We start from the raw sequence: 23,796 nt of genomic DNA, 5'->3' as shown, positions 1-23,796 counted from the left end.
CTGTATTAAATTTGTTAATCTATTCCAAAGTACTCAGGGGAATTTTGTTCTGTCTTCTCTTTCTTTCACTGTTGGAACAAACAGGTGCCCATGGAAATATTTTGCTCTTATGCTTGCTACATCAGCTTCATCAAGCCTTCATCAGCTGCAGTGCAGCAAAAAACTGCTCTTGTCTGGGTCTCCTATGACAAGTACAGTAACTTGCTGTGCTTTGGTGCTCCACCATTCTACCTTGTGTCCTTAATTCTTACAGAGGTCACCTCACCATCTTCTCAGCCTAATCATCACTCCTCAGTGGGGTATAAAATTTCCTCTGATTTTAAACCTTGAGTGCATTTACACAATGCAGGTGTGTGTCTATGCTTTTGTGATGTTACCCTTAAATAGCCAAGTCACTCTTGTTGATACAGAAGGGATGAATTTGTCTGCTCTGCTTCCCCCTCACAGTATTACTTGGTAGCTTTCCTCTGCACCCATTCAAGTTTCAGTTCAGTCTCTTCAGTGGTTAGGGTTATGTGCACAATTCCAGGTCCAAGCAGTCTCCTGCCGTCATGTTTTCTCACCTTTACTGGAAATCTATTACACAATTATTCTCAGGCTGGGTTTTCCTTTTCTGCAGCTCCAAAGTGTTATTTAATGAGTTATAAAAGTGAGCTAGGTGAAAAATCAAATGCGTATGGAAAACAGAGAAAACATTATTTCATAGCTTCTGGGGTTCTGTTGACTTCCTTGTTAACTTTCAGTAACTACTTTTACTCATTGAAGTCTTGTATTCCCTTTCTGCTGGTTTAGTTAAGATACCTGAAAAAAAAACCCTTTTTTTGTATCAGTCCACACACACTGGTTTCTAGTACACATAAATGCTGTATAGTTAAGGGCTGATTCATCTGCTCAGACACAGGCATGAAAACTGTGTCTTGCACACTTGTTTGAAGTTTCCTTCTAAGCAGCATGGTTTCCCAACAATCTTCTGAGTTGCTTCTGACTTGTGGAAAGAATTTTATCAGGTTTTGATTTTATGTAGCACCTATTGAATGGACATATAGGTAAACTTTCAGTTAGATGAACCTCTCTGGGTTTTAAGAATGGTTTTCTTGTAATGCAGGTGTTCTATTCCATGGTGAGAGATGACATGTCTTTTTCATGCTGCCCAGTAAACCAGTCTGTATCTAAAAATACACTTCACTGTCATCTGTGAGGAAGGGAGATGCTCTGAGTGAAAAGTGCTGCTATCACAAAGGGTTTCTTATGTTTTCTTTTAGTTAAGGCTTACAAGCTCACGTGTGTGGAACCTCACCAGCTAGAACTGCTTAGGAACTGTGAAATCTTTCACAGACTCACTGAGGAAATGCACAGCTGCCAGCATACATGTCCTTTTAGTGAACAGATGTAGACAGCAGCAATTGTGAACAATGGCAGCAAACTTTTGGAATTGTTCAAAGCACAGACTAGAAGTGGTGGAAGAGGAGGAGGTGTTTTGGGACATAAGGCTGAGGTCTTTGGATAGCTGCATTCAGAAACCCTTCCTACAGATTCTGCATAGGAAATGGCAAAAAGAACAAAGCTGCCTTGTGATAGGCAGAGTGCTAAAGACCAGAGATGGTAGCAAGAGCTGCATCTCAGGTGTGGGGAATATATGAGCAGCAGAACATAGACAGCCACTACAGCTGTGATAGATACCCTAAGTAATCAATCTTTTCTGCCTCGGCCCGAACAAAGAAGCCTGCAAAGGAGGAGGCTGTGAGTTTTTACCAAGACTTAGACGGTTCTATTGCAACAGCTAGGAAGCAAGCTTCTCTCTTTTTCAACTCCATGTACTTCAGTTGCTAGAGATCACTGTCATTATACAGTTCTTGCAGTCTTATTACTCAGGACATTTTCCTGCACAAAAATATCGTTTAATGTCAACACAGTTGATTACAAAGCTGCTTGTAAAAGCAAATGTCTGTTTGTTAACTTGCAAGGAAGGTCAGAGCTATATAGTTTAATTTGCTAGTTCCTATACCTCTGATAGTACTTTTCAGCCTGTGAAAAGCAGCTGCATGGTGTAGGACACAACAGAAGGTGTTCTGAGCGTGGAAGGAAGCTGATTTGTGTGTGTGTGTACTCGGAAAGTTTTCACCAGATGTTTTCAGTTTATACAGATTTAGAAAAGTAAAGTTTCTCTAGCAAAAGGCAGTTTCAGAACAGTTGTTGGTAGAAATGTTTAGAATGAGAGGCCTTAATTGGTAAGTATCCATAACAGAGCCAGTTTTCAAAAGGAGGAATCTCATGCATCCTATTAACCAAAAGCCTGTTTAAGTATATTGGCTCCCTCGAGGGCTTTAGCATTGGATCTCTGCCAGTGCCACTGTGGAAAAGAACTGCTACTTTTAAAGTTTTGTTTGTATATTTCTAGAATTACCAGAGGGGAAAGAGTCTATCTCCTGGCAGCCTGCAGACTTTGGATAGGAAATAGAGCTTGAAAATGTCATCTATCCCACAGTTGCTGGGAAGTTTATGGGCATCGCTTTAAAGAAGTCATAAACATCACAGTGGTGATTCAAATTGTAACTTCAGTCATTTTCTTTTCTAGTGGTAATGTATGCTTGATTTCCCTCCCCCTCAGTCCCATCTCCCAATATTGTAAATTGGCAGATGAGGTGAGCTGGGTAATGCTGGTGTAGCCTGGTGTGAATGTCTTCTGGAGCAGGAAATGAAGGAGCTTGGTTACTGTGAGTTGTAGGGGCATGTGAATTATCCATTATGAGATTATAAACTCAGCTAATAATGGAAGGTTTCTATGAAATGTTCATACTGCATGACTTTTTGGTTAAAACACGAGGAGAATATAAAAACAGCACAGGAGATATTAAATAGATGAAATGTCTGGGGAGTGAGGGGACTTCAAATTGGCATGTCATTTAGGGATTACCATTTTAGCTTGTACTATTCAACATCTTTTATACCATGTGGAAGTAAGGTTAGACTTACTATTGGCTCTGAGGCATTTGCTTGGAGACCAAAGGAGGTCAGAGATTCCTCAATTGCTTTAGAAGCAGAAATGAGAACAGGGGGAACTCCATCTGCATGTCTTTCTATGTTACACAAATACTTCTGTATGTTAAAGGATTATATATACATATATAGATATATATAAAGGGTTCTGTCTCCACAAATAATGTCTGAAAATGACTCAGGTGTTAAGGAAGTTGAACATGAGTGCTTGGTGCAATCCTTGTGCATAACAGAGAAGAGAAGAGGTTTGATAGGTGCTAATTTGGGGCTGATAATGAGGAAAAACTAGAAATAAGGCAGGGCTTTGTAACAGTGAAGGTAGATGGGAACATTAAGCTCTGAAACTTCTCATTCTTGTGACTTCAACTGGGATCACTGCTGCAGTGGGATCACTGTAGCAATGGCAGTTCCTTCTCCAGCCTCATCAGTATCATTCATGTTTTTGTTTTCCTATGATCCACTGCAATATTTGTCCTTGAAACACTTGAGTTAAGTTCTCTGCTGGTTTTTATACAGTCTTCTAGTGCAGAGATTTTTAAATGCAGCTGTAGAAGCCAAGTGACAAAGTCCTTCAGTGAGGTGAATTTCTCAGCAGTACGGTGATGGTGTCAGTCACAGTATTGAGCACAGTTGTTGGGAAACAACACTTAAATGGGAGTCTGTTAGGACAGTCCTTGTGAAGATAGCTGAGAAACAGTGGAGGGACAGAAGAACGAGTTGTATTTTTTACAGGTGAAAAACAATGGAAGGAAAAGAAGATCAGAGAAGTCCTCAGCTAAGTAACCAAATCCAGTAATGGGGCAAGACTGAGAGGCAGCATCAATAGGTGTGCTGAAGGCACACCTGAGGGCAGGGGAGGATGTCTTCAGTGTAAGAAGGTGCTAATGAATTTGTGCATCCCTCAGGCCTCTGTTACATACAAGGAAATCAAAGAAGATTGCATTGCTGCCTTACAGCTGTGACCTTGAAATGAGGAATACTATTGCAGTGCACAGTCATGGTACTGCAATGGCAGTGATTTGATTTAAGTGTGGATTTGTTTGTAATGCTTTATTCCTTTCCTGTTCCCCCTCACCCTTTTTGGAGGTTCTTTCCCCTCTCTTTGGGCCCTGTTTGTCGTGTTGCCCACTTCCCATTCTTTTTGCACCTGCTCCCCCTCTGTAGTGTTTTTGTATGCTCCATTTATGAAAGGTGGTGAAAGATCAGCATGTTGACAGTTAAGATACCCAAAGGAGAAAAAAAAGGCCAGTAAGTAGTTCTGTTAATTAATGTTTAGATGCCTTTCAGGTGCACTTGTCTCCTTCAGTGTGCATTGTAATGATCAGGCAGAGAGTAGAGGCTGCTGTGAACTCGGTGCAAGATGAGCTGATTCCCTTTCTGCTGTCACACTGTTGTAATCTGCATGGAAAGGGTAATATTTAGCAGTTAGAAAAAGTAGCTAATAGCAACATTGAGTCCTAGCAAAGAGCCCAATCTCCTTGAAACATCAACTCATATTTCTTCTTTTAAATAAGGTCCTAGGGATCTTTTTCTCATCCCCATTTTGTTCCATCTAGATGATTCGGGAATGTGACATCTCTCTGCAGCTATAATGTAGAAAACTTTCCACTCTGTTTTATGGGTGATGTTGCAGGTTTTCATTTAGAGCAAAGCTACCTCTATTTTATTATTTCAGATTTGACAGAAAATGGAAACATGTTGTCAAATCTTATCCCCAAAATCTGGGTAAATAAACTGTATGTTTGTTACTGTAAATGCCTCAACTCTCAGAGCTGTTATCTCCTTAGCAACATGATCTCTCTACTACTAATAAAAGCCAAGGTGTAGCATTTAACAGATTTTTAAAACACATTGCTATAAATAGCTGTGATTGTATAATGTACTAAGATGTTTATGCAACTTCAAGGAACCAAGGTGCTGCTTTTTTCATGTATAAATCCAATTATTTTTAAGATTCTGTTTGGAAACAGGCTTTTTGCACTGTGGACAGCAGTTGCATTGCATAGAATATATTCTCTGTTAGAGCTTGAATTGGGTTACTGCTTAAATTAATGGAACGTTTTTCAAGGTCTCCTTTTTTGAAAGAGAGAGAGAGAGAGAAAAAGTAAAACAAGAAGTTCCCAGTTTGTTTGTGCTCAAGTGTTGTCTTCAACCAACACTTTGGAAACTTTAATAATATCCCCTCTTCTTTTTTTCTTTCTAAACATCATAATCCTAGTTTTTACCATTTTCTCTCCACATGGAAGTCTCTCCATCCACATGTAATTATTTTTGTGGCCTGTTTCTGGATCCCTTCTTTCTTCTATAACTTTTAAAATAGGGTGGCCAGAACCCAAAACAGGTGAGAGTAACTTTGATTAATACACCAGCATCGTAGTGTCATTGTGGTGGGCTTCTTTTCCATCATCAGCTCTAAGCATGCCAGCATCTCCTTTGGACTTTTGACTGCTCCCATCCACGAAGCACCTGTTTTAGTGAAGGTTATTTCAGATTTTATGGTTACTTTAAAGTCCTGATCTTTATGTTTAACAGAACCCATTCTGTCCTTTCCTGTGTTGTGGGTTATATGTTTGTTGATAGTGCATGAGATCATGGTGTTCATTTGCAGTATCTGTCTGCCTTCCTTTCTGAAGCCCTTTTCACTTTCCTCCCAGTTTAGTTTCTTTCTGGTGAGATACTGAGTGGTATCTGAAAATTATTTCAGGCTTTGTTATGGCTTTTCATGCCTAAATAGGCTTTCTTCAGGGTTTCCTGCTATAAATTCCCTCTTGTTAACAAGCTCTTCATTGAGTCACAAAATTCTACCCACCATCTGTGTCTGTCATTTGCTTTGGCAGGTGAATAAACTCTGGGTAAGTTTCTGACTTGCTGACGTTTTAGCTAAGGTGAAGGATGAATAGGAATTCTTGTGTTGCCTGCTGATTTTCTTTTAAGATAATGAAGCTGTGGGTTTAAACCTTAGTTTTAATAATAATGCATTTATTTTCTTGGTTTTTTTTCTTGAACTGAAGCTGATTCAACGGGTACTCACTCTCTGTACACAACATACAAGGACTATGAAATCATGTTCCACGTTTCTACTATGTTGCCATATACTCCAAACAACAAGCAACAGGTAAGGTGGACTGTGCCTGTTGAGAATTGCTTTTTCTTCATCTCAGAAGTACCTGAACTCTTGAGTATTTATTGCAACTTCCATTTGTTCAAAGCAAAGAGAGCCCTTAAAAGTGAAACTAGTCACCTCTGAGTCAGGAAGATGAGCAAAGCAGGTCATTGTAGGATCACGATAAGTAGATTTTTCTTCTTTTTCTGTTTAATTACACAATATTTACTGAAACATTATACAGGGATGTCAGTAGCACATCTGTGCTGGGTAAAGAAGAGTTCATACCTTGTGTCAGAAGGGCCATAGCGCACTTGACGTGATTGTCAACCTTCTGCAGCAAATCCCCTGCGCTTTAAGGATTGCATTTAGCAAATTGTGATATGCACAGAATCAGAGGTGGTGAGTGTGTGTAGTCCAGGACACTACACTACAAGAGACAAAATCCTTCCTCCTGTTTATAAACAGCCATATAGCCTGACCTGCTTTGTTACTCTGCAGAACCCAGGCTTGTTAAATACTGGGCCATCCTATTGGGTGTGATGTGTGTGCATTTTACTCTAGAAACGATGTTGTTTTGTCTTCCTGCAAATGAAATAGACATTTCTTTTGACAATAAAAGATAACACAGCATTCTTTTCAGCTTGCTTTTGTACACTGAATGTTATACTGCTTGTAGTTTCCCTTTCTCTTGTACTGTGGTCTTGGATTTACTGAGAGAAGCCTGTCTGGAAATTATTATAGCGTGTCTTAAGAGCAGTGACAACTATTTTTGACTTGAAATGGAACTTGCTTCTAGCTTGTGAAAACACAGGGAATGTTTTCCAGCTTCCATGTATCACTGATTACTCTGATGCTGGCAGGTTGTTTTGTTGTTTTTCCTCTTTCTTTAGCTTAAAATTTTCCATAACAAGATATTCCTGAATGTTACACGTAGAAACGAAGTTGTTACACAATGAAACCCACATGCCTGAAGTTTATTGAATGAATAACTAACATTCTGGTACTTGTCACATGAACCCTCAAATGTTTCAGTTTTCAGCTTGAAGTAGCATTTGGAGTTAAAAAATGAACAATGCTAATTTATCTTAATGGAAATAACTGCAAACTGTGAAAAGAGTGTGTTTTAACCTATGCATCTCTCTCTGTTAAAGCTTCTGAGAAAGCGACATATTGGAAATGACATTGTGACAATAGTTTTCCAGGAGCCTGGAGCACAGCCATTCAGCCCAAAGAACATTCGATCCCACTTCCAGCACGTCTTTGTCATTGTGAGAGTACACGGTCCCTGCACAGACAGCGTTTGCTACAGGTACCTGTCGCCACTTGCACTCAAACCGTGGCACTGGAGTGCAAAGGGAGGTGGCATTCTTCTTCTGAATTCTCAGTGGGAGAGGTTAATAAATGATGGGGGTTGAGGAGATGTTTTGGAATGTATTAGAACACTTCTTAAAAAGTGAATAGACACGAGGGAGTATGTAAAGGAAACGCACTCAGTGAGGAAATTGGTGGTGTCAGCATGTGTGTACACACACACACATGTCTATATATACCAAGCATTTGGGAATGATCTTAAAACTGTTCTCACTTTCTTTTTATTCTATGAAGAGTATGCTAGAAGACTATTTCTCCATTGATTCCTGTGAGTGACCTTTCAGCAGGAAGCAAAGCTTTTGGAAATATTTTGTCTGAAATACCCTAATTTCTTATTTCAGTTTAACCAAGAAACCCCAGAGCATTAATTAGCAAATAAAAAAATCTTAGTGTGACGTCACAAGGAGTTTGAAACAGAAAATGCTGATTGATAGTGGCATATAAAAGAGAGGAATCTCATCTTGCAGTTCTTCATTAACCAAATTGCAAGCGTGTAGAAATGTTTCTTGATTTATGCTGCTTCTTCCAATGAGTGAAACTATTTACCTTTGTTGTGTCCTGAACTCCTAATGTATCTTTATTTTGGAGTGTTGGTTGATCTTAGCCAACTTCACTAAAGCTTCTTTACTTAAGTGTCAGAGTAATGGATTTAGAGGAGTTGCCTCAAAATGAGGCAGCCTTAGAATTAACTCGTCTTTACTGAAGCACACGTGTTCACCCAAGTGTTTCATTCATTCAAGTGCTTGTTTAATGGAAGAGCTAAATCTGCAGTGGCTGAGATGGTGTATTCATGGCTGTTCAAGTACAGTAAGGTTTAAAGGGTTTTCCCTCCCCTTAAGGTTTTGGTAAATGCTCACACAGCACTTCTGGACCCGATGCTGAACTTTGTATACGTACTAAAAGCTCCTGGAGCAGATATGTTTTAAGGCAGCTTATTGACAAATTCCACTGCTACATCATTTATGTGGACACAGCTTGGTCTTGAACTTTTAGACACATTTCAGCTCTTATTTAGTAGAGTAACTGATTTTGAAGTAAAGAGAAAATAGGAAATAGACCCACAAGGGCTACAGATGCAGTTTCCATTTGAATTGGGCATTACAGCAAGATCTGCTTTTGGTTAGTGTTTCTATAAGATGATTGCATATTTTCAACTCCTTCCTTTTAAAAGGCATGGGAAGGGTTTATACTTGTCATACTGTAAGAAATTTCAGTCTCTCAGGGTTCTATTTATGACCTTCAGGCTTCTGAATCACTTTCATTTTTCAAACTTTCACAACTACAAGGGCCTGGAAGTTTGAGAATTTCAGCTTTAGTGATGCCACAGGCTAGAACTTTCAGAAGGGGAGCAGGTAGGGGGAAGAAAGTGAGTGTGTCAGTGTTCATTTGGACACAGGAGACTGCCAGGGCATTGTATGTTCCTGTGCTATCTTTAAGATGAGTATCGTTCCCCCTTTTTTTGTTCTCTCAGTGCAAACACTTGATTTAAATTTATAGAATTCCATTATGAGTTTTTCTGGGAAACTTGTCAGTGTAAGTTTGACCTCTTTTTCACAGAATTCTTTGGAACAGTTTCATAGGTTCATAATTCCAGACAAAACAGGAAGCCATACAACATAAAAATGTACTGGAATTTATATTAAAAACTACATAAAAGGAGTAAAATCAAGCACTGTCTTGGCTGGTCTTCTCTCTCCCAGCTAAGCTAAACAGTATTTCCAAAGTCTGCTTTCTCTGTTGACATAGTCCACTTGTTAAGAACTTCTATAGCATATGTTACAGATTAAATTCTGGTCTCTGTGATTCATGATAGTCAAAAGCTAATCAAATGAAATGTCACTGGTGGGTTTTTCATTGCATCCAGTAATTGTGTTTCAAGCTTAGGCTTCTGTCTGTTCATAACAGACCCCTTAGGACCACTGAAGGCGGTCAAGAGTCAGATGGTTGCCTCATGAGCACCCCCTGTTGCATACTTTTGGATGCATTGGCGTACATTTGAAGGAAATACTGACAGTTAATGACATCTTTCAGTATCAGTTGCCAGAAAATAGAATTAAAACCCAAAACCCAAATAAACCAAGCAAATAAAACCTTCCAGTACCCCCAGTCAGAAGAGATGGTTAAAGACTGGGTGACTTAGCTTTTATTTTTGGTGTCCCTGTTCCTTTCCCTAATATTTCTGCAATTTGGTGCTCATTTTTGGTAGCCTTTCTCTGATTATGTTTAAGGTAAGTTAGAACAAAGAGTGAAAATAACACCAACCAGTCTTCCAAATGAAATACTACATTCATTTTCAGTACATTCAACTTCCATCTTCTTTATACAACTCCCCTTACCTTGATGTTTTGGCCAAAGTTAGGGAATGCTTTTCCATATCTAGTTACAGATATGTGGTCAGTCTTGGTTGAACTTTTGGAGCTTTTCTTGTCACAAAGTTGTTGAAGTAGAGTTCTCATCTCTTCTTAGATGAGTCTTCTTGGCAGACTGCCAAGGGAGCAATACTGGAATGGAATGGCAAATCTTCAGTGTTACCAACTCATCCTCTCTGCATCAAGAGCTTTAACAGAGGGGAATAGCTAAGCTTGCTGGCGTTGCCTCAGGCAATCTTACTGTCAGTCCAATACTTTGTAGGGAAACTAAAAGGAAGAGTTGAAAAAGGAAGCATCTGTTGCTAATAAAGGTCTTCAGACTTGTAAGAAATGTCTTACTTCTGGTATTTTTGGAGTCTGCCTCTATCACTAATGTGCAGAGTCAGCTGGTGCCATTCTTGATCCAGAAATTTAAAACATAATCAGCAGTGTGATGTGCTTTCAGTCACCCCCAGATGCTTATGGCCTTGTGGGAGGGCTTAATTGTCTTTGTCTTTTTAATGTGCCTATTTTACCCATATTTCTCCTATCAGTCATACACTTTGAATTACTTTCAGATGAACTTTTCAGCTTTAGGTAGCTGAATTATTAGCTAGCCTTTGTAACAGCATGTGTTAGATTCTCTGGGTGTGTTAAACATGAAATTCAGAAGTACCCTACGTGAGTAGTTTATCAAACAAGCACAGTTCTGCACGTGAAGCTCTCTTTAAGCTGTGGGACTGAGGGTGACTCAAAATTAACTGGCCCTCTGTTTATACAGTGAGAGGGGCGTAATCTCCACACTGGCAGCATCAAAAGGCAAAGACGGGCATATTGCTGAGGAGAGAGGAAAAATGAGGGCTTAAGGGAAAAAGGAAACGTGTTTTCTGTCTCCAGGACCTGCTGAATTTGCATGCAGTGAAACACTCTGCTCCTTCCTTGCTCTTTTCTTTCTTCCAGTGTTGCTGTGACAAGATCCAGAGATGTGCCATCCTTTGGACCACCTATCCCTAAAGGCGTCACGTTTCCTAAATCAAACGTGTTCAGGGACTTCTTGTTAGCCAAAGTGATTAACGCCGAGAACGCTGCTCACAAATCAGAGAAGTTCCGGGCCATGGCCACCAGAACCCGCCAAGAGTACTTGAAAGACCTGGCAGAGAAGAATGTCACCAACACACCTATTGACCCTTCTGGCAAATTCCCCTTCATCTCACTTGCCTCAAAAAAGAAAGAGAAGTCCAAGCCTTATCCAGGAGCAGAGATCTATAGTTCTGGTGCTATTATTTGGAGTGTCCATGCAAAAGACTACAGCAAGGGTATGGAAATAGACTGTCTGCTAGGCGTCTCTAATGAGTTCGTGGTCCTCATTGAGCAAGACACGAAGAGCGTGGTGTTCAATTGCTCCTGTCGGGATGTGATAGGCTGGACTTCCACGGACACTAACATCAAGATATTCTATGAGAGGGGTGAATGTGTTTCTTTGGAGAGCTTCATCAGCAACATCGATGACATCAAAGAGATCGTCAAAAGGCTGGAGGTTAGAATGTGTTCTCTTGTTTGGCTCCTCTTCGCTTTATCCTCTCTCCTCACTGCCAAGTAAGACTTTGACTGAAGTAATGCTTGCAGTCCCTACAACTGTTGTAATTGTTTACTGTGAAATCTATAAGGTGGACCTGCTTCTGCAGGGGGATTGGGCTGGATGATCTCTAAAGGTCCCTTCCAGCCCCTACCCTTCTGTGATTCTATTATTTCCTTGCTTTCACTTCTCAAGATCCAGTATTGCTTTTACTTTTATCAGCTCTCAGCCAGCCTCAGCTGGTGTGTCAAAAATGCTTCAGTACATTAAAAAAATCAAAAGCAGGTCCTTTCAATGCAATAGTTGCTCCCACACAAGAAATACAGAGGGGTCACCTTATTTCCTTTCCTTGTTCTCCTTCCTGTTCTCTGAGGCTTGTTGTATCTTGTTTAAAATGAAGCTGTAATGTCTTTGAGGCTGATTTATTATGTTGCCAGCAGGGTGCAGTCCCAGTCCCTACTGCAACCTTCAGATATTCTCTGAATTCATGTGATAAACTAAAAATGCAACAAATTGTGGTATCTGTCTACAAAACATCTGTCCATGCTCATTTGTTTTAATCCATTTAAGTTATGGAAGAATGTGTTACGTTTCACTCTTTCCTGTAATTTCACAGCTGTAGTTGTGTAAGGACCAGGAAAAAGGGAAAACCAGGCCCTAGAAATTGCTCTTGGTGATATTCTCATGCTCATGGTACATGGAAGAGTTGGTGTAGACCCCAGTTTACTGTGTTTGGTGGCTGCATGCTACCACATTGTGACTCAAAGTAATCTGTTTACTGACACAGCTAGAAATGTAGACTGATTGGTTATAAAGAATAACAGATAAAGTAGAAGTGCTTGTGTAACTCTGGATTTCTGTTATGTGCTGCCATGTATCTTCTAAAATTCCTGTGGCTTAAGTAAAAATTTTGAGGCAGACCGTGGGTACCCAGACTCTACTGAAGATACTGGCTTGGGTGGGCAGAGAGGGACCTCGTGAGCTTCAACCAAGCACAAGTGCAGAGTCCTGCACCTGGGGAGCAACAACCCCCTGCACCAGTATAGACTGGGGGTGACCTGCTGGAGAGCAGCTCCAGGAGAGGGAACTGGAAGTGCTGCTTGATAACAAACTAACCATGAGCCAGCAACGTGCCCTCGTGGGCAAGAAGCCAGTGGCAGCCTGGGGGCATCAAGAATAGTGTGTCTAGAGAGGTTCTGCTCTGCCCTGGTGAGGCCTCATCTGGAGTCCTGTGTCCAGTTCTGGGCTCCCCGGCTCAAGAGGGACAGGGAACTGCTGGAGAGAGGCCAGAGCAGGGACACCAAGATGCTCAGGGGACTGGAGCATCTTCCTTATGAGGAAAGGCTGTGGGAACTGGGGCTGTTCAGCCTGGAGAAGAGACTGAGGGAGATCTTGTTAACACTTAAAAGTATTTAAAGGATGTATGTAGAGAGGATGAGGTGACATTTTCTGTTATCTCAAGTGACAGGACTGGGGGTAATGGGAAGAAGCTGGAACACAAAAAGTTCCACTTCAACACAAGGAGAAGCTTCTTTGGTGCTGAGGTGAGGGAGCCCTGGCCCAGGCTGCCCAGGGAGGGTGTGGAGGCTCCTGCTCTGGAGGTTCCCAAACCCACCTGGACACGTTCCTGTGTGACCTGCTGGAGGGGAACCTGCTTTAGCAGGGGCTTGGGCTGGATGAGCTCTGGAGCTCCCTTCCAACCCCCAGCATTCTGTGATTGAGTGACAAAACCAGTTCCCGCTGATTACATACCCAGGCCTATGATACATATCCCATGTTCGTGTCCCCGTTGTCTTGGCAGTTGGTTACTTGTACAGAAGTGGAACCCATAAACCTTTGCTACCTCCACAGGTCTTTCCATGCATAAAATTCTGTCTTGGTTTCTATTTGCCAGCTTGTGACAAAGGGCTGTGAGACGGTGGAGATGACTCTGCGTAGGAACGGCCTGGGTCAGCTCGGCTTCCACGTCAACTACGAAGGCATCGTGGCAGACGTGGAGCCCTACGGCTACGCGTGGCAGGCGGGCCTGCGGCAAGGCAGCCGGCTGGTGGAGATCTGTAAGGTGGCTGTGGCCACCCTGAGCCACGAGCAGATGATCGACCTCCTCAGAACGTCCGTAACGGTGAAGGTTGTCATCGTCCCTCCGTACGAGGACTGCACGCCGCGCAGGTACTGTGCCATGGCTGCGCCTGCTCTGCTGTGCTGGCTCGCTTGGTGAGGTCGGGCAGGGGGAAGGAACACCACAGGGTAAATGTTAACCTCCAAATGCCATGCTGTAATCACTATATAGCATCCAGTATCGTAAGGTGATCCTATTCAGACTCCAGGCCCCACAGTGTATCCAATTATTAGTAGTATCATATATTCAATATTCAGTTGGAGGCCTGTGGCCAGTGGGGTTCCACAGGGATGGGTTCTGGGGCCAGTCTGATTCAACATCTTCATCAAGGACCTGGATGAGGGGACAGAGTGACCCTCAGCAAGCTCCCTGATGGCACCAAACTGGGAGCACTGGCTGATTCACCAGAGGCTGTGCTGCCATTCAGCCAGATCTGGGCAGGCTGAGAGCTGGGCAGAGAGGAACCTGCTGAGGTGCAACAAGGGCAAGGGCAGAGTCTTGCAGCTGGGGAGGAACAACCCCCTGCAGCAGGACAGGCTGGGGGTGACCTGCTGGAGAGCAGCTCCAGGAGAGGGATCTGGGAGTGCTGGGTGATAACAAACTGACCATGAGCCAGCAACGTGCCCTCGTGGGCAAGAAGCCAATGGCAGCCTGGGGGCATCAAGGAGAGTGTGGGCAGCAGGTGGAGGGAGGTTCTGCTCCCCTTCTACTCTGCCTGGTGAGGCCTCATCTGGAGTCCTGTGTCTGGTTCTGGGCTCCCCAGCTCAAGAGGGACAGGGAACTGCTGGAGAGAGGCCAGAGCAGGGACACCAAGATGCTCAGGGGACTGGAGCATCTTCCTTATGAGGAAAGGCTGTGCGAACTGGGGCTGTTCAGCCTGGAGAAGAGGAGACTTCCAACCCTACCATTCTGTGATTCATTGAATACCAGTTTAACAGAATGTGTGAGGAACCTGGTGTATCTTTTAAATTGCATGGAATTGACATGGAAATTGAATAACTTTTTGTTGACCATTGTGTGTTTGTGGTGCATCAAAATCAACTGTTATGTTTCCCCCCCTGCTTTTCCATTTGTTGGTAATTTGTGAGGTCTGTGGATGTGATTCTTGACAGCTATTGAATGGATTATAATCTAGTTCTAAGTAAGGCTGTAAAGGGTGAAAGGTGTGGATCTGGCCAGAGAAATGCTGCAAACTGTAATCATTTGTTGCTCAGCAGTAGATGTTGCTGCCTCTCTCTCATTTCCCATCCGTGTTAAGCCTGAGGCTTGTGTCAACTGTGTTTCTGCTTTAAAATGTTGCTTGATCAGAAATGAGCAGCAATACAGGCTTTTTTCTAAAATTGAGCAGGAAATCTCTCCCTTTTTTCCTGAATTCACACTGAAGCTTCGTATCATTCATACTGCTCCCATCTGAGCTCTGCAGCGTTCATCCACGTCACTAAACCCAACTCCCAGCTTCCTGACAACCTGTATTAATATCTTGAAAACACTCTATGATTAAAATGGAGTGATCTTTAATAGACTAAATTTGCCTGCAGGCTAGCTCAAGGTTTATGCTAGATTTGCCAAGAAGAAGGGAGTACAGTCATCAAAGCTCAATGTGTTCCTTGCAGCGTAAGGCTGAGAGTGTGTTGTGCACCGCTGTCTTCTTATCAGGCACTGTCATTGTAGGGGTAGGTGCTGTATCTTTGGTTGGGGCTGAACCTAAATGCCTATTTCTTACATTGATACGAAATTCTCTCAGCAAAAACCTTGTGCTTGGTTTTACTGTAAGCTACATTAACTCCTTTTGTAAGTGGCAGCAAATCAGGAGCAGAGATAAAAGGAGTTTTAGTTGTCCTTCAGTTGTCAGTGGAAAATCGAATGCATGTCAGGGATTAAAATGAGCAGTGGCATAAGGTCACCCATGAGGTATTTGGAAAGCTTTTGTACAGTATTTAGCAGCCCAAGCAAATGGAAAGTTCAGCTGCAATCATAGCAAAAGGATTAGAGCAGAAAAATCAGTGTGGAAAGCACAGATCCTATTATTCCTGAACTAAATTAAGTACAGCCAAAAGCAGGCTTAGCTGTAGTGTTTGCAAACCCATGGCAGGAAGAGAAATTACTGCACTTCTTGAAATATTGTACTCAGCATCAGAGAGTTTTGTGGTGATCTTGTAGTGAGCAAACATTCATGATGGTTTATTGCCTCGATAGAAGCTTTCACAAAGCGACTCTTTATCCTGCTTGCTGTGTCCAAAATCGTTAAGGTTTAGGGGGCTGTGTCTCGAATTTGTAGCTGTATTACTAGAGGCTTGATATAAATCTTTGCACAAAGTGATTTGTCTTTTGGCAACAAGTATTCCAAAAGTGGAGTCTTTTCATCGTGTCCTTTGGAGGTCATTTACTGTCTCTGCTACAGTAACTGTTCTACAGACCGTAACTAAATGAGGGTCGGTTCTGCTTGGGATAGTATGAGATGAGAAGCAGCCCCTACCTAATGAATCTGTTGGCATGAAGCTGGAGGAGGAGCAGAGGTACAGTTAGGTAAGATGACTTGCCAACAGACACGTGTACAAGATCAGTAGCAGGTGCAAAAACAGATCTGAGTACCCTGATTCGCAATCTCAGTTCTCTACACAGAGGCAGGTCTGGTTATGCTTAAATCTCTACTAACAGATGATCATTAAAACATTGCCACTGAACTCATTTAGTGGACTGATTGCTGACCTTGAAGTTAAGGACACGGCAGCAAGAGGAAGTTGTGTGTTCTTGCTGCTTAAACTGTAACTGTCTGCAAAGGAAAAAGATAACCCCAAGTTACTGAAGTTTGTCATCACTAGGGAGAGAAGGGCAGAGGCAGAAAAAGGAGGAGAAAATCAGAAAACAGGGTTATCAAGATTTTAGGTAGGTTGGATTTGGAAAACAAATCCCCTGATCCTCTCCATCAACCACACAGTTGCTCACTCTACAGAGTGGCCTGGAAGCACACAAGCGGTTCCTTTCAGATGAAACTGAAGTACATGTGCTTCAGAAGCACACCTTGTGCCTTTCTCATTTAATTTCCAGGTCAAGACAGAGTCACAGAATCTCAGGGGCTGGAAGGGACCTGGAAAGCTCATCCAGTGCATCCCCCGTGCCAGAGCTGCACAACCTAGAGTAGGGCACACAGGAATTCAGCCAGCTGGGTTGGAATGTCCCCAGAGAAGGAGCCTCCACAGCCCAGCTGGGCAGCCCCTGCCAGTGAGTAGGCAAAAGTAAAACCACAAAATGTGTAGTCATGGACAGCAAGACCTACAAGTAACTACAGTAAAAATTCAGTTAAATCTCATTTTAAATATATGCCCTGCATCTTGTGTGGACAGCCTTAGCTTATGTCTTGCTTCAGTCCGTTTATTATGCTCCCCTGTTCCTTACATCCTCAGGAAGCAATGGGCATCTTTGGGGCTTGGCATCTACAGTTCTGAACAAGTGTTTTGTTTTCATAATGCACAAAGTTATGAACTGAGGTATTCCAAAGCCAAAGATGTTTGGAAATCAGGTGTAATGCAGTATTTCATGGGAACCTTGCCTTTTCATGGATGTCTGTGCATCAGAATGCAATAAATGTTTCAGGTCCTGTTTGTCTGGGTGCAGTTCAGTTGTGAAACCTATGGCTTTTTTAAACTAGAAAGGGGAGGTGCCCTTCTAGCAGATGTTTTAGCTTTTATAACCTCATAACTGTAGACTCACAGAATGGTGGGGGTTGGAAGGGAGCTCCGGAGCTCATCCAGCCCAAGCCCCTGCTAAAGCAGGTTCCCCTCCATCAGGTCACACAGGAACGTGTCCAGGTGGGTTTGGGAACCTGCAGAGAAGGAGCCTCCACACCCTCCCTGGGCAGCCTGGGCCAGGGCTCCTTCAGCTCAGCACAAAACATGCTTCTCCTTGTGTTTAAGTGGAACTGTTTATGTTCCAGCTCATGTCCATCACCCCTTGTCCTGTCACTTGAGGCAACAGAAAAAATGTGGTGCTACGTTATCCTGACTTCCACCTTTTAAATACAAGTGTTGATGAGATCTCTTCTCAAGTCTCCTCCTCTCCAGGCCAAACAGCCCCAGATCCCACAGCCTTTCCTTGACAGAGAGATGCTTCAGTCCCCTCAGCATGTTGGTAGCCCTGCACTGGCCTCTCTCCAGCAGTTTTGGTCTCTTTTAAGCTGGGGAGCCCAGAACTGTAATCATCAGATGGATTTCTTCAGTAAATGTTTCTAGAAAGCAAATTCTTACATGTGCTGTTTCCTAGAGTTGTTTCAACTTCTGTCTTGAGGTTTCTATCCTTGTGTCTGGGGTACATTCATGATTTTTACAGCAATGTGTTAAATCATTTCCAGGAGTTCCTCAGAAAACTACCGTCTGCCAGTGATGGAGTACAAAGTGAACGAGGGAATGCCCTATGAATTCAAATTCCCCTTCAGGAACAACAACAAATGGCAACGAAACGCAAGCAAAGGACAGGGACCTCACGTGGCTCAGGTACCATCCCAAATCCAAAGTCCAGTGACATCTAGGATTGGCTCTGGGAAAGGAGAAGGGAAAATGCCACCCCCAGAACGAGCAGCCAACATCCCGCGGAGCATCTCGAGCGACGGGCGCCCGCTGGAGAGCAGGAGGTACGTGTCGCCTTCACAAAGGGCTTTACCTTGCTGCTCAGAATCTCGCCTGGGAAAAAGGCACAGCAGATTTATCTAAGTGTCTCAAAACTGCTCTTAATCTTGGTTGTAATCAATCAAAAGGCATTGTGAATGTGAGCAAAACGTGAGCCAGAAGGAAATAGCTTTCCTGGCGTGGTTAAGCACAGAAGGAATTGTGGCAGCATTCCTCGGCCATGTTTCCCTGTGGTGGATGGTGTTCTGAGACTCCTGTGGTGTTACTCAAGTTTTAATTGAGTGACAGTCAATGGTTTAGATCTAAATGTTCCTGAACCTCTGCGTTTTGAAGAAGTAAATACCAGTTTTAGCTTGTTTCCAGGCATGGTGGAATCGCCTATAGATCCCGAGGCACAAATAGCACCTAACAGGGTGTTTAGCAAGAGAATTGTGATCAGCACAGAGAGCAAACTTGTATTACTGGGGAGTGTTCAGATGTTTTAAGCTATAGAAGAGATTGTTTCAAGTTTGCATTTCTCCAGGGTGGTTTGTGTCTTTATTGCTTAGGTTTTAATAAAGCAATTGTTTATTCAGATAAAGGTGTCAGGCACATCCTGTCACAACCTCTTCATTCTTTCTCTGAAGAAGATGTATTTGACAGTGTTCAAATGAGCTGCCTTTGTCTTGATTATCTGTACAAATCTGTCACTATCTCTGCATTTACAAAGTGATCTTCTGAGGGAAACAAGCTCATAGCTTGTATTTCTTATTTTGGACAATTCCTTACCAAAATAATAAGCAGTGGACAGATTCTGATCATGAAAAACACAAAAGCTTTTCATTGCTGAGAAATACAAAGCATTGGGAGCGTATTGTAGAGAACTTAAAGGCACTTCTAATGAATTGACTTCAGGCATTATTTTCACTGAGGATTAAAACAAAAGTTGGTCAGAGATGGTGCAGGCAAGACCAGGAAACAACCAAGGTGAAAGTGAAAGGTCTGTGTAGGACACCTTGTGAGGAAGTTATCATAGTAAGGATATCATTTTCTTTCTTTTTCATCAGACACCATCATATTTCTGCAGAGTGTTCCTGCAGTTGTAGCTCTGTGTGAACTCAGTAGATGTATCCTTAAAGCTCCCGTCTGTGTGAGCTGCAGAAGAAAACGTGCAGCGCTGGAAGCACTAATAATTTCACAGACAGCCTGATAAAATTGGCTGTGAAAAGATTGTAAAAGCCAACGAGACACTGAACTTGGCTCTCTGATGAGATATTTGGACCAGGATAAAGATTGCATGGCTTCAGGCTGTATCTGCTTGCTACAGCTGAAGACAGGCAGATGCTGAGTTTGAAGGAATAGGCAGTGGGAGCTGGTTTGTTTTGCTCTCTCCAGTGCTGTAGAATCTCACTCTGTGATTGCAGAAGGCATGGTAGTACCTGGGCAAAGGCAGTGGTAGAAGATCCAATTCACTTGAGTTGCTGTCTTTTACGGGCACTTCCATCTGTTCTTGGTATTAACCAAACACTTTTGTCTGCAGTCTCGAGTTGTCTGTTCCACAACTCATGCCAAGGAGAGCGAGCCTTTGGCTGCACTGAGAGACTGGGTGTTATTAACTGGGCTTTTCTTGTGCATGAAGTACAAATGGAGATGTGCTTTGTAGCATGACTGCAGACAAGCACTGGCTGGGAACCTCTGCAGCACAGAGGTATTAGAACAGTGTTGTAATTTAATTCTTACTGAGGACTTTGGAGCACAGACTCGTCTAAAACTTCATACTGCTCTGACTGCTGCCTGTGTGGAGTCCCTGACAGTAGCTGCCAGTAGCAGCTGATAGGTTAATTCCTGCAGACTGATTCTAGTTTAAACTGTTGCTGTATTATGTAAAAATCCTAATCTGCTGCTGCTTAGCTTGGCTCTGATTCTTTCCCTAATATAAACAAGTGTCTGTGCTCATCTCGTCACCTGTCAAGTGAACATGGCAACACACACGTTGCCTACCTCACAGGGTTTGAAGGTTTGTTGACTTAAAGTTTTCACAACATTCCTCAAATCAAAAGCATGATATGTTATGCATTTCCTGCCAGCACTGGGACCTGGAGCTGGGTGTAGCACCACAAAATCAAAGGTTTGTTGGTACACCTGCATGTGTGGCCAAGCTCTTGTGTTGCAGAAACATCTGAGAAGAGCCATGTTGTGTCATGTCGAGAGCTGGTCTCTCTGTTTGAGAGGGAGAAGCATAAGAAATGCTTACAAGTATAAAAGAAGACTCCTTACCAGGTCTGACAGTCTCCTGGCTGCTGCTCAGGAATGCCTGGAGCTGGAAGCACCCCTGCTGCTGCGTTTAGCAGCTGGGGATGGTATCTCTTCATCCAGGTGCCTCCTAGTTGGTCTCTTGATAGTTCCAAGTCTCATTTGTCAGAAGGGATAATCATTTTGTTTTGCTTGATCCAAAATACTTCATGTTTGGATGGATTGAAGGAGATCTGGTAAAACTCTCAGTACTATCTGTGCAGCCACACAGCCTGTTCAGTGTTTCTTCCCATGGGAGCCTTCAGTGCCTCTGGTTTCCCATTGCCTTTCCCTGTAGCTTTTCTTGTTGTAGTGTGTGTTTTCTGAAACGTGATGATGAAAGCAAACAAAAGTATTGGAGAAGGTGCAATATGACATTCCCTGTTCTGTTTCACCTGGCTACCCCCTTCCTCCAGGTTGCTGGGGTTGTTTGTTGTTCTCTGCATGACTCGGTTTCCTGTTTACCAGGAGAGCATTGAGTCAGTGCGTTTGGGGAACTGACACATCTTGCAGTATTGTTAGGACTAAAACATTGCAAACATGTGGAAGGTGGTAAGCATGCCAAGGATTTGCTGTGCAATTGTACTCAGACCTCTTGTGTAACTGTATTTTCTGATACTTCCCTTGGTTAAGGATTTCTTTTAACAGGGGGCATGTGCCTCATTCAGCTCACACAGTGGATGCAGCTCATTAAAGAAGAGCTAGTTAATATTTTTTCCTCTTCATTACTCCATCTCTTATTTACTGGATGCCATTCAAATCGTGCTGTAAAGATGCAGTTATTCATTCCCCTCTGAGCTTTACAGTGGTGCTCATTACCAGAGGTTCTGAGTGCTTTCTGAGGATTAAACTCAATTTTCAAAACTCTTGTGTGAGAAGAGATGTCTTTGACCTTTTTCAGATTAAGAACATAAAGGTAGAGAGAGAAATGATGTTCTAATCATTTGCCACATCTTATTTTGGGCATCTCTTCTTTGGAAGTGTGCCCAGCATTGTTAGTGTTTTATGTATTCAAATTAGAGTTCCCCTTCACTTCAGCTGCTTTGGTAAACTTTCAGCTGAGAAGTAAACGAGGCCTCAGAATCTGCCAAGGCCTTTGAGAAGCTTGTGATTAGTGACAATCAAAAGTGTTCTTTAACAAATCAGCAGGCAGTCGTGCTGGAGTGCTGCAGCAAGTGCAAGGCATGAATTCAGTTTGCTAAGTCAGCTCTGAAGTGCCTTGAGTGGAAGGCTGTCCTTTCTCCTCTGGCAGCCTGTGCAGCCTCCTCTTCCCAGCTCTGTGGCACGAGAAGCTGTGGCACAAAATGAAGCTGCATGGGGCAGAGGCACTAGGGAGAAGGCACCAATCATGTAACTAAAGACCGTCTTAGTCCACAAAGGTGCTAGACTGACATTTCTCATACTCATGTGGGGAAAATTACAGCTGATGGCACGGAAATTAATTAAGAGCAAGACAGATGCTTTCAATGTCTGTGTTGTCATCCTAAACAAAGTAAAGGATGCCCATCCCACTCCCTGTCTTCACAGAAGGTGATTTCTTGCCGTACTTGGCAAGACTCACCTAGTCCTTTCAGGATGAACTAGATCTGTGAGAACTAACTCGTGCGTGGTATAATCCCAGCTCAATTGACCGCAGTGTAATTGCATCTGTTTAATGCAATGGATGCTTGGCCTATTTTTCAGTTCAATTATGGGGCTCCTGCATGTAACCATTTTGGAGTTTCTTCTTAAAGCTGCCTTTTGAGATAGATAATAGCTTGGTTTAAGTTTGATTTCTAATTATAAGTAAAAGACAAGCAAGGGATATTTTAACTGTAGGGCACGGTGCTGACACAATGCTCCTTTTGTCTTGGGAAGTGCTTTTCATCAGTAGGTTTCAAAGCAGCTCAAAAAGTCAATTCAAACTAATTTACTCCAAAGTTCTTTTGTCTTGTTTACACGTTTCACATAAAATGAACCGTCTTTCTCTGCTAATGTCCGCGGTGCTGTTGTGAATTGTACCAACCAAATGTATTCCTGCTTTCAATGGTAGGACGTCCTGCCTGACTGCTCGCTCAGTGCTCGTGTTCAGACCACACTTAGAATACAATTTCATTTGCCCTCGAGGTCTTTTCGTCTTTGTAAATGAGTTATAACACCATGGCAGAGTTCTGCAGCCTTGACGTTCTTTCTGAGCAGCGCTGGCACTTCTGGGGAAGGCATAGGCAGGAAAGAAAAGGCATAGCTGGATCTGAAGGGAAAATACAAGCATTTTCCAGCAAGAAATCATTTTACAGAAGTTACTTGAGAAGTAATTGATTTCCTTGCCATGAATTCTAGTTCAGTATTGTGACAAAAGGTCATACTTGTAAGTTGTGTGTTGCTCTGCAAGCACAATCGAGTCCTAGTGCGTGTGACTACGCAGGTGAGTGAGTGCTGTTGAAAGCACGTGTTTTTGTTGGTGGAACTGGGGTTGTTGTTTTCCTCTTTATGAAAGCTCCACTGGGAAAATGAACTGCTTGGCTCACAGCTCTCCAAGTTGTCAGCTCTTGAACGGTGTTCTTTGCAGTCAAACGTTTCAGGATTGATAAATGAGAGAGAAGTGAAGTTCACTTTGGTAGGCTAGAAAGGAGTTGCTGGGTTTGGTGTGGTGCTTAAGTGATGGTCAGATAGTGGATCATTCCCTGTCTGGAAAAAAGTTCCTATTAGCCATATGCACTTTATGAAATTCCAGGTGATCAAGATGTTTAGTCCAGTTGTACTGTTCTGTCCATTTCAAGATTGTTAGTTTACTGCTTTTTTACCAAATACTGAGACAAGGCACATTTGACACACACACACACATTGTCTTTGGATATATCCACACACATTTGGATATATACACATTAATTATCATTTTCAAGAGAGTGTTTGAGCTTTCAAAGTTCTTACAGTATTGTGGTGAGAGCTGATTAGAGTCTGCCACTGCTTTATGGTATGGATTAAGTGGCTAGGCTAACATCTTACAAATCCCTGGACCCAAGATGTTTACTGAGGCAACTATCTGTGTGTTTCACTGAAGTCAATTTACTTTCTTTAAATGTGAAAAGTTAAATTGCCATTTAACTGGTGTCAGTGATTGTCTGTTTTGTGGTTAAAATGAGTAAAGGTTTGCATTCACCATAGGGTTCTGTTCTTTGTGTTGGTGTCATTCAGACTCCACTTAAGTCACTGCAGAAGTTCTAGATGGCTTCAGTCACCCCAAAGTAGAACAAAAAATTAACAGCACTGAATTTGATTGGGGTTTGGGAAACAAGATGCTCAAAGCAGAAGGTGATGTAAAGAAAGCCTTCCACTACAGAACAGGATATACGAGTTGAGCAGTGCAAGCCTCCAGCTTCCAGCCATTCTGCCCAGATGCACGTGTT

The 23,796-nt window shown here is 42.7% G+C and overlaps 1 protein-coding gene across 7 annotated transcripts in view; it reads left to right on the top strand.

Moving 5' to 3' along the window:
* The window catches only part of SIPA1L1 (signal induced proliferation associated 1 like 1), a 195,462-nt gene that overhangs the window by 139,458 nt on the left and 32,208 nt on the right, over positions 1–23,796 (top strand). For all 7 annotated transcript variants that reach the window (XM_061997556.1, XM_061997560.1, XM_061997554.1 and 4 more), the window contains 5 exons: positions 6,009–6,112; positions 7,255–7,412; positions 10,783–11,359; positions 13,293–13,567; positions 17,866–18,144. In XM_061997556.1, coding sequence (XP_061853540.1) covers positions 6,009–6,112; positions 7,255–7,412; positions 10,783–11,359; positions 13,293–13,567; positions 17,866–18,144 — 1,393 coding nt within the window. The remainder of the gene's footprint in view (positions 1–6,008; positions 6,113–7,254; positions 7,413–10,782; positions 11,360–13,292; positions 13,568–17,865; positions 18,145–23,796) is intronic.

The sequence above is a fragment of the Colius striatus genome, chromosome 6 (assembly GCF_028858725.1).
Source record: "Colius striatus isolate bColStr4 chromosome 6, bColStr4.1.hap1, whole genome shotgun sequence".
Taxonomy (NCBI): Eukaryota; Metazoa; Chordata; class Aves; order Coliiformes; family Coliidae; genus Colius; species Colius striatus.
The sequence above is the reverse complement of the archived record's forward strand: the minus strand, read 5'-3'. Positions and strand labels throughout refer to the sequence as shown.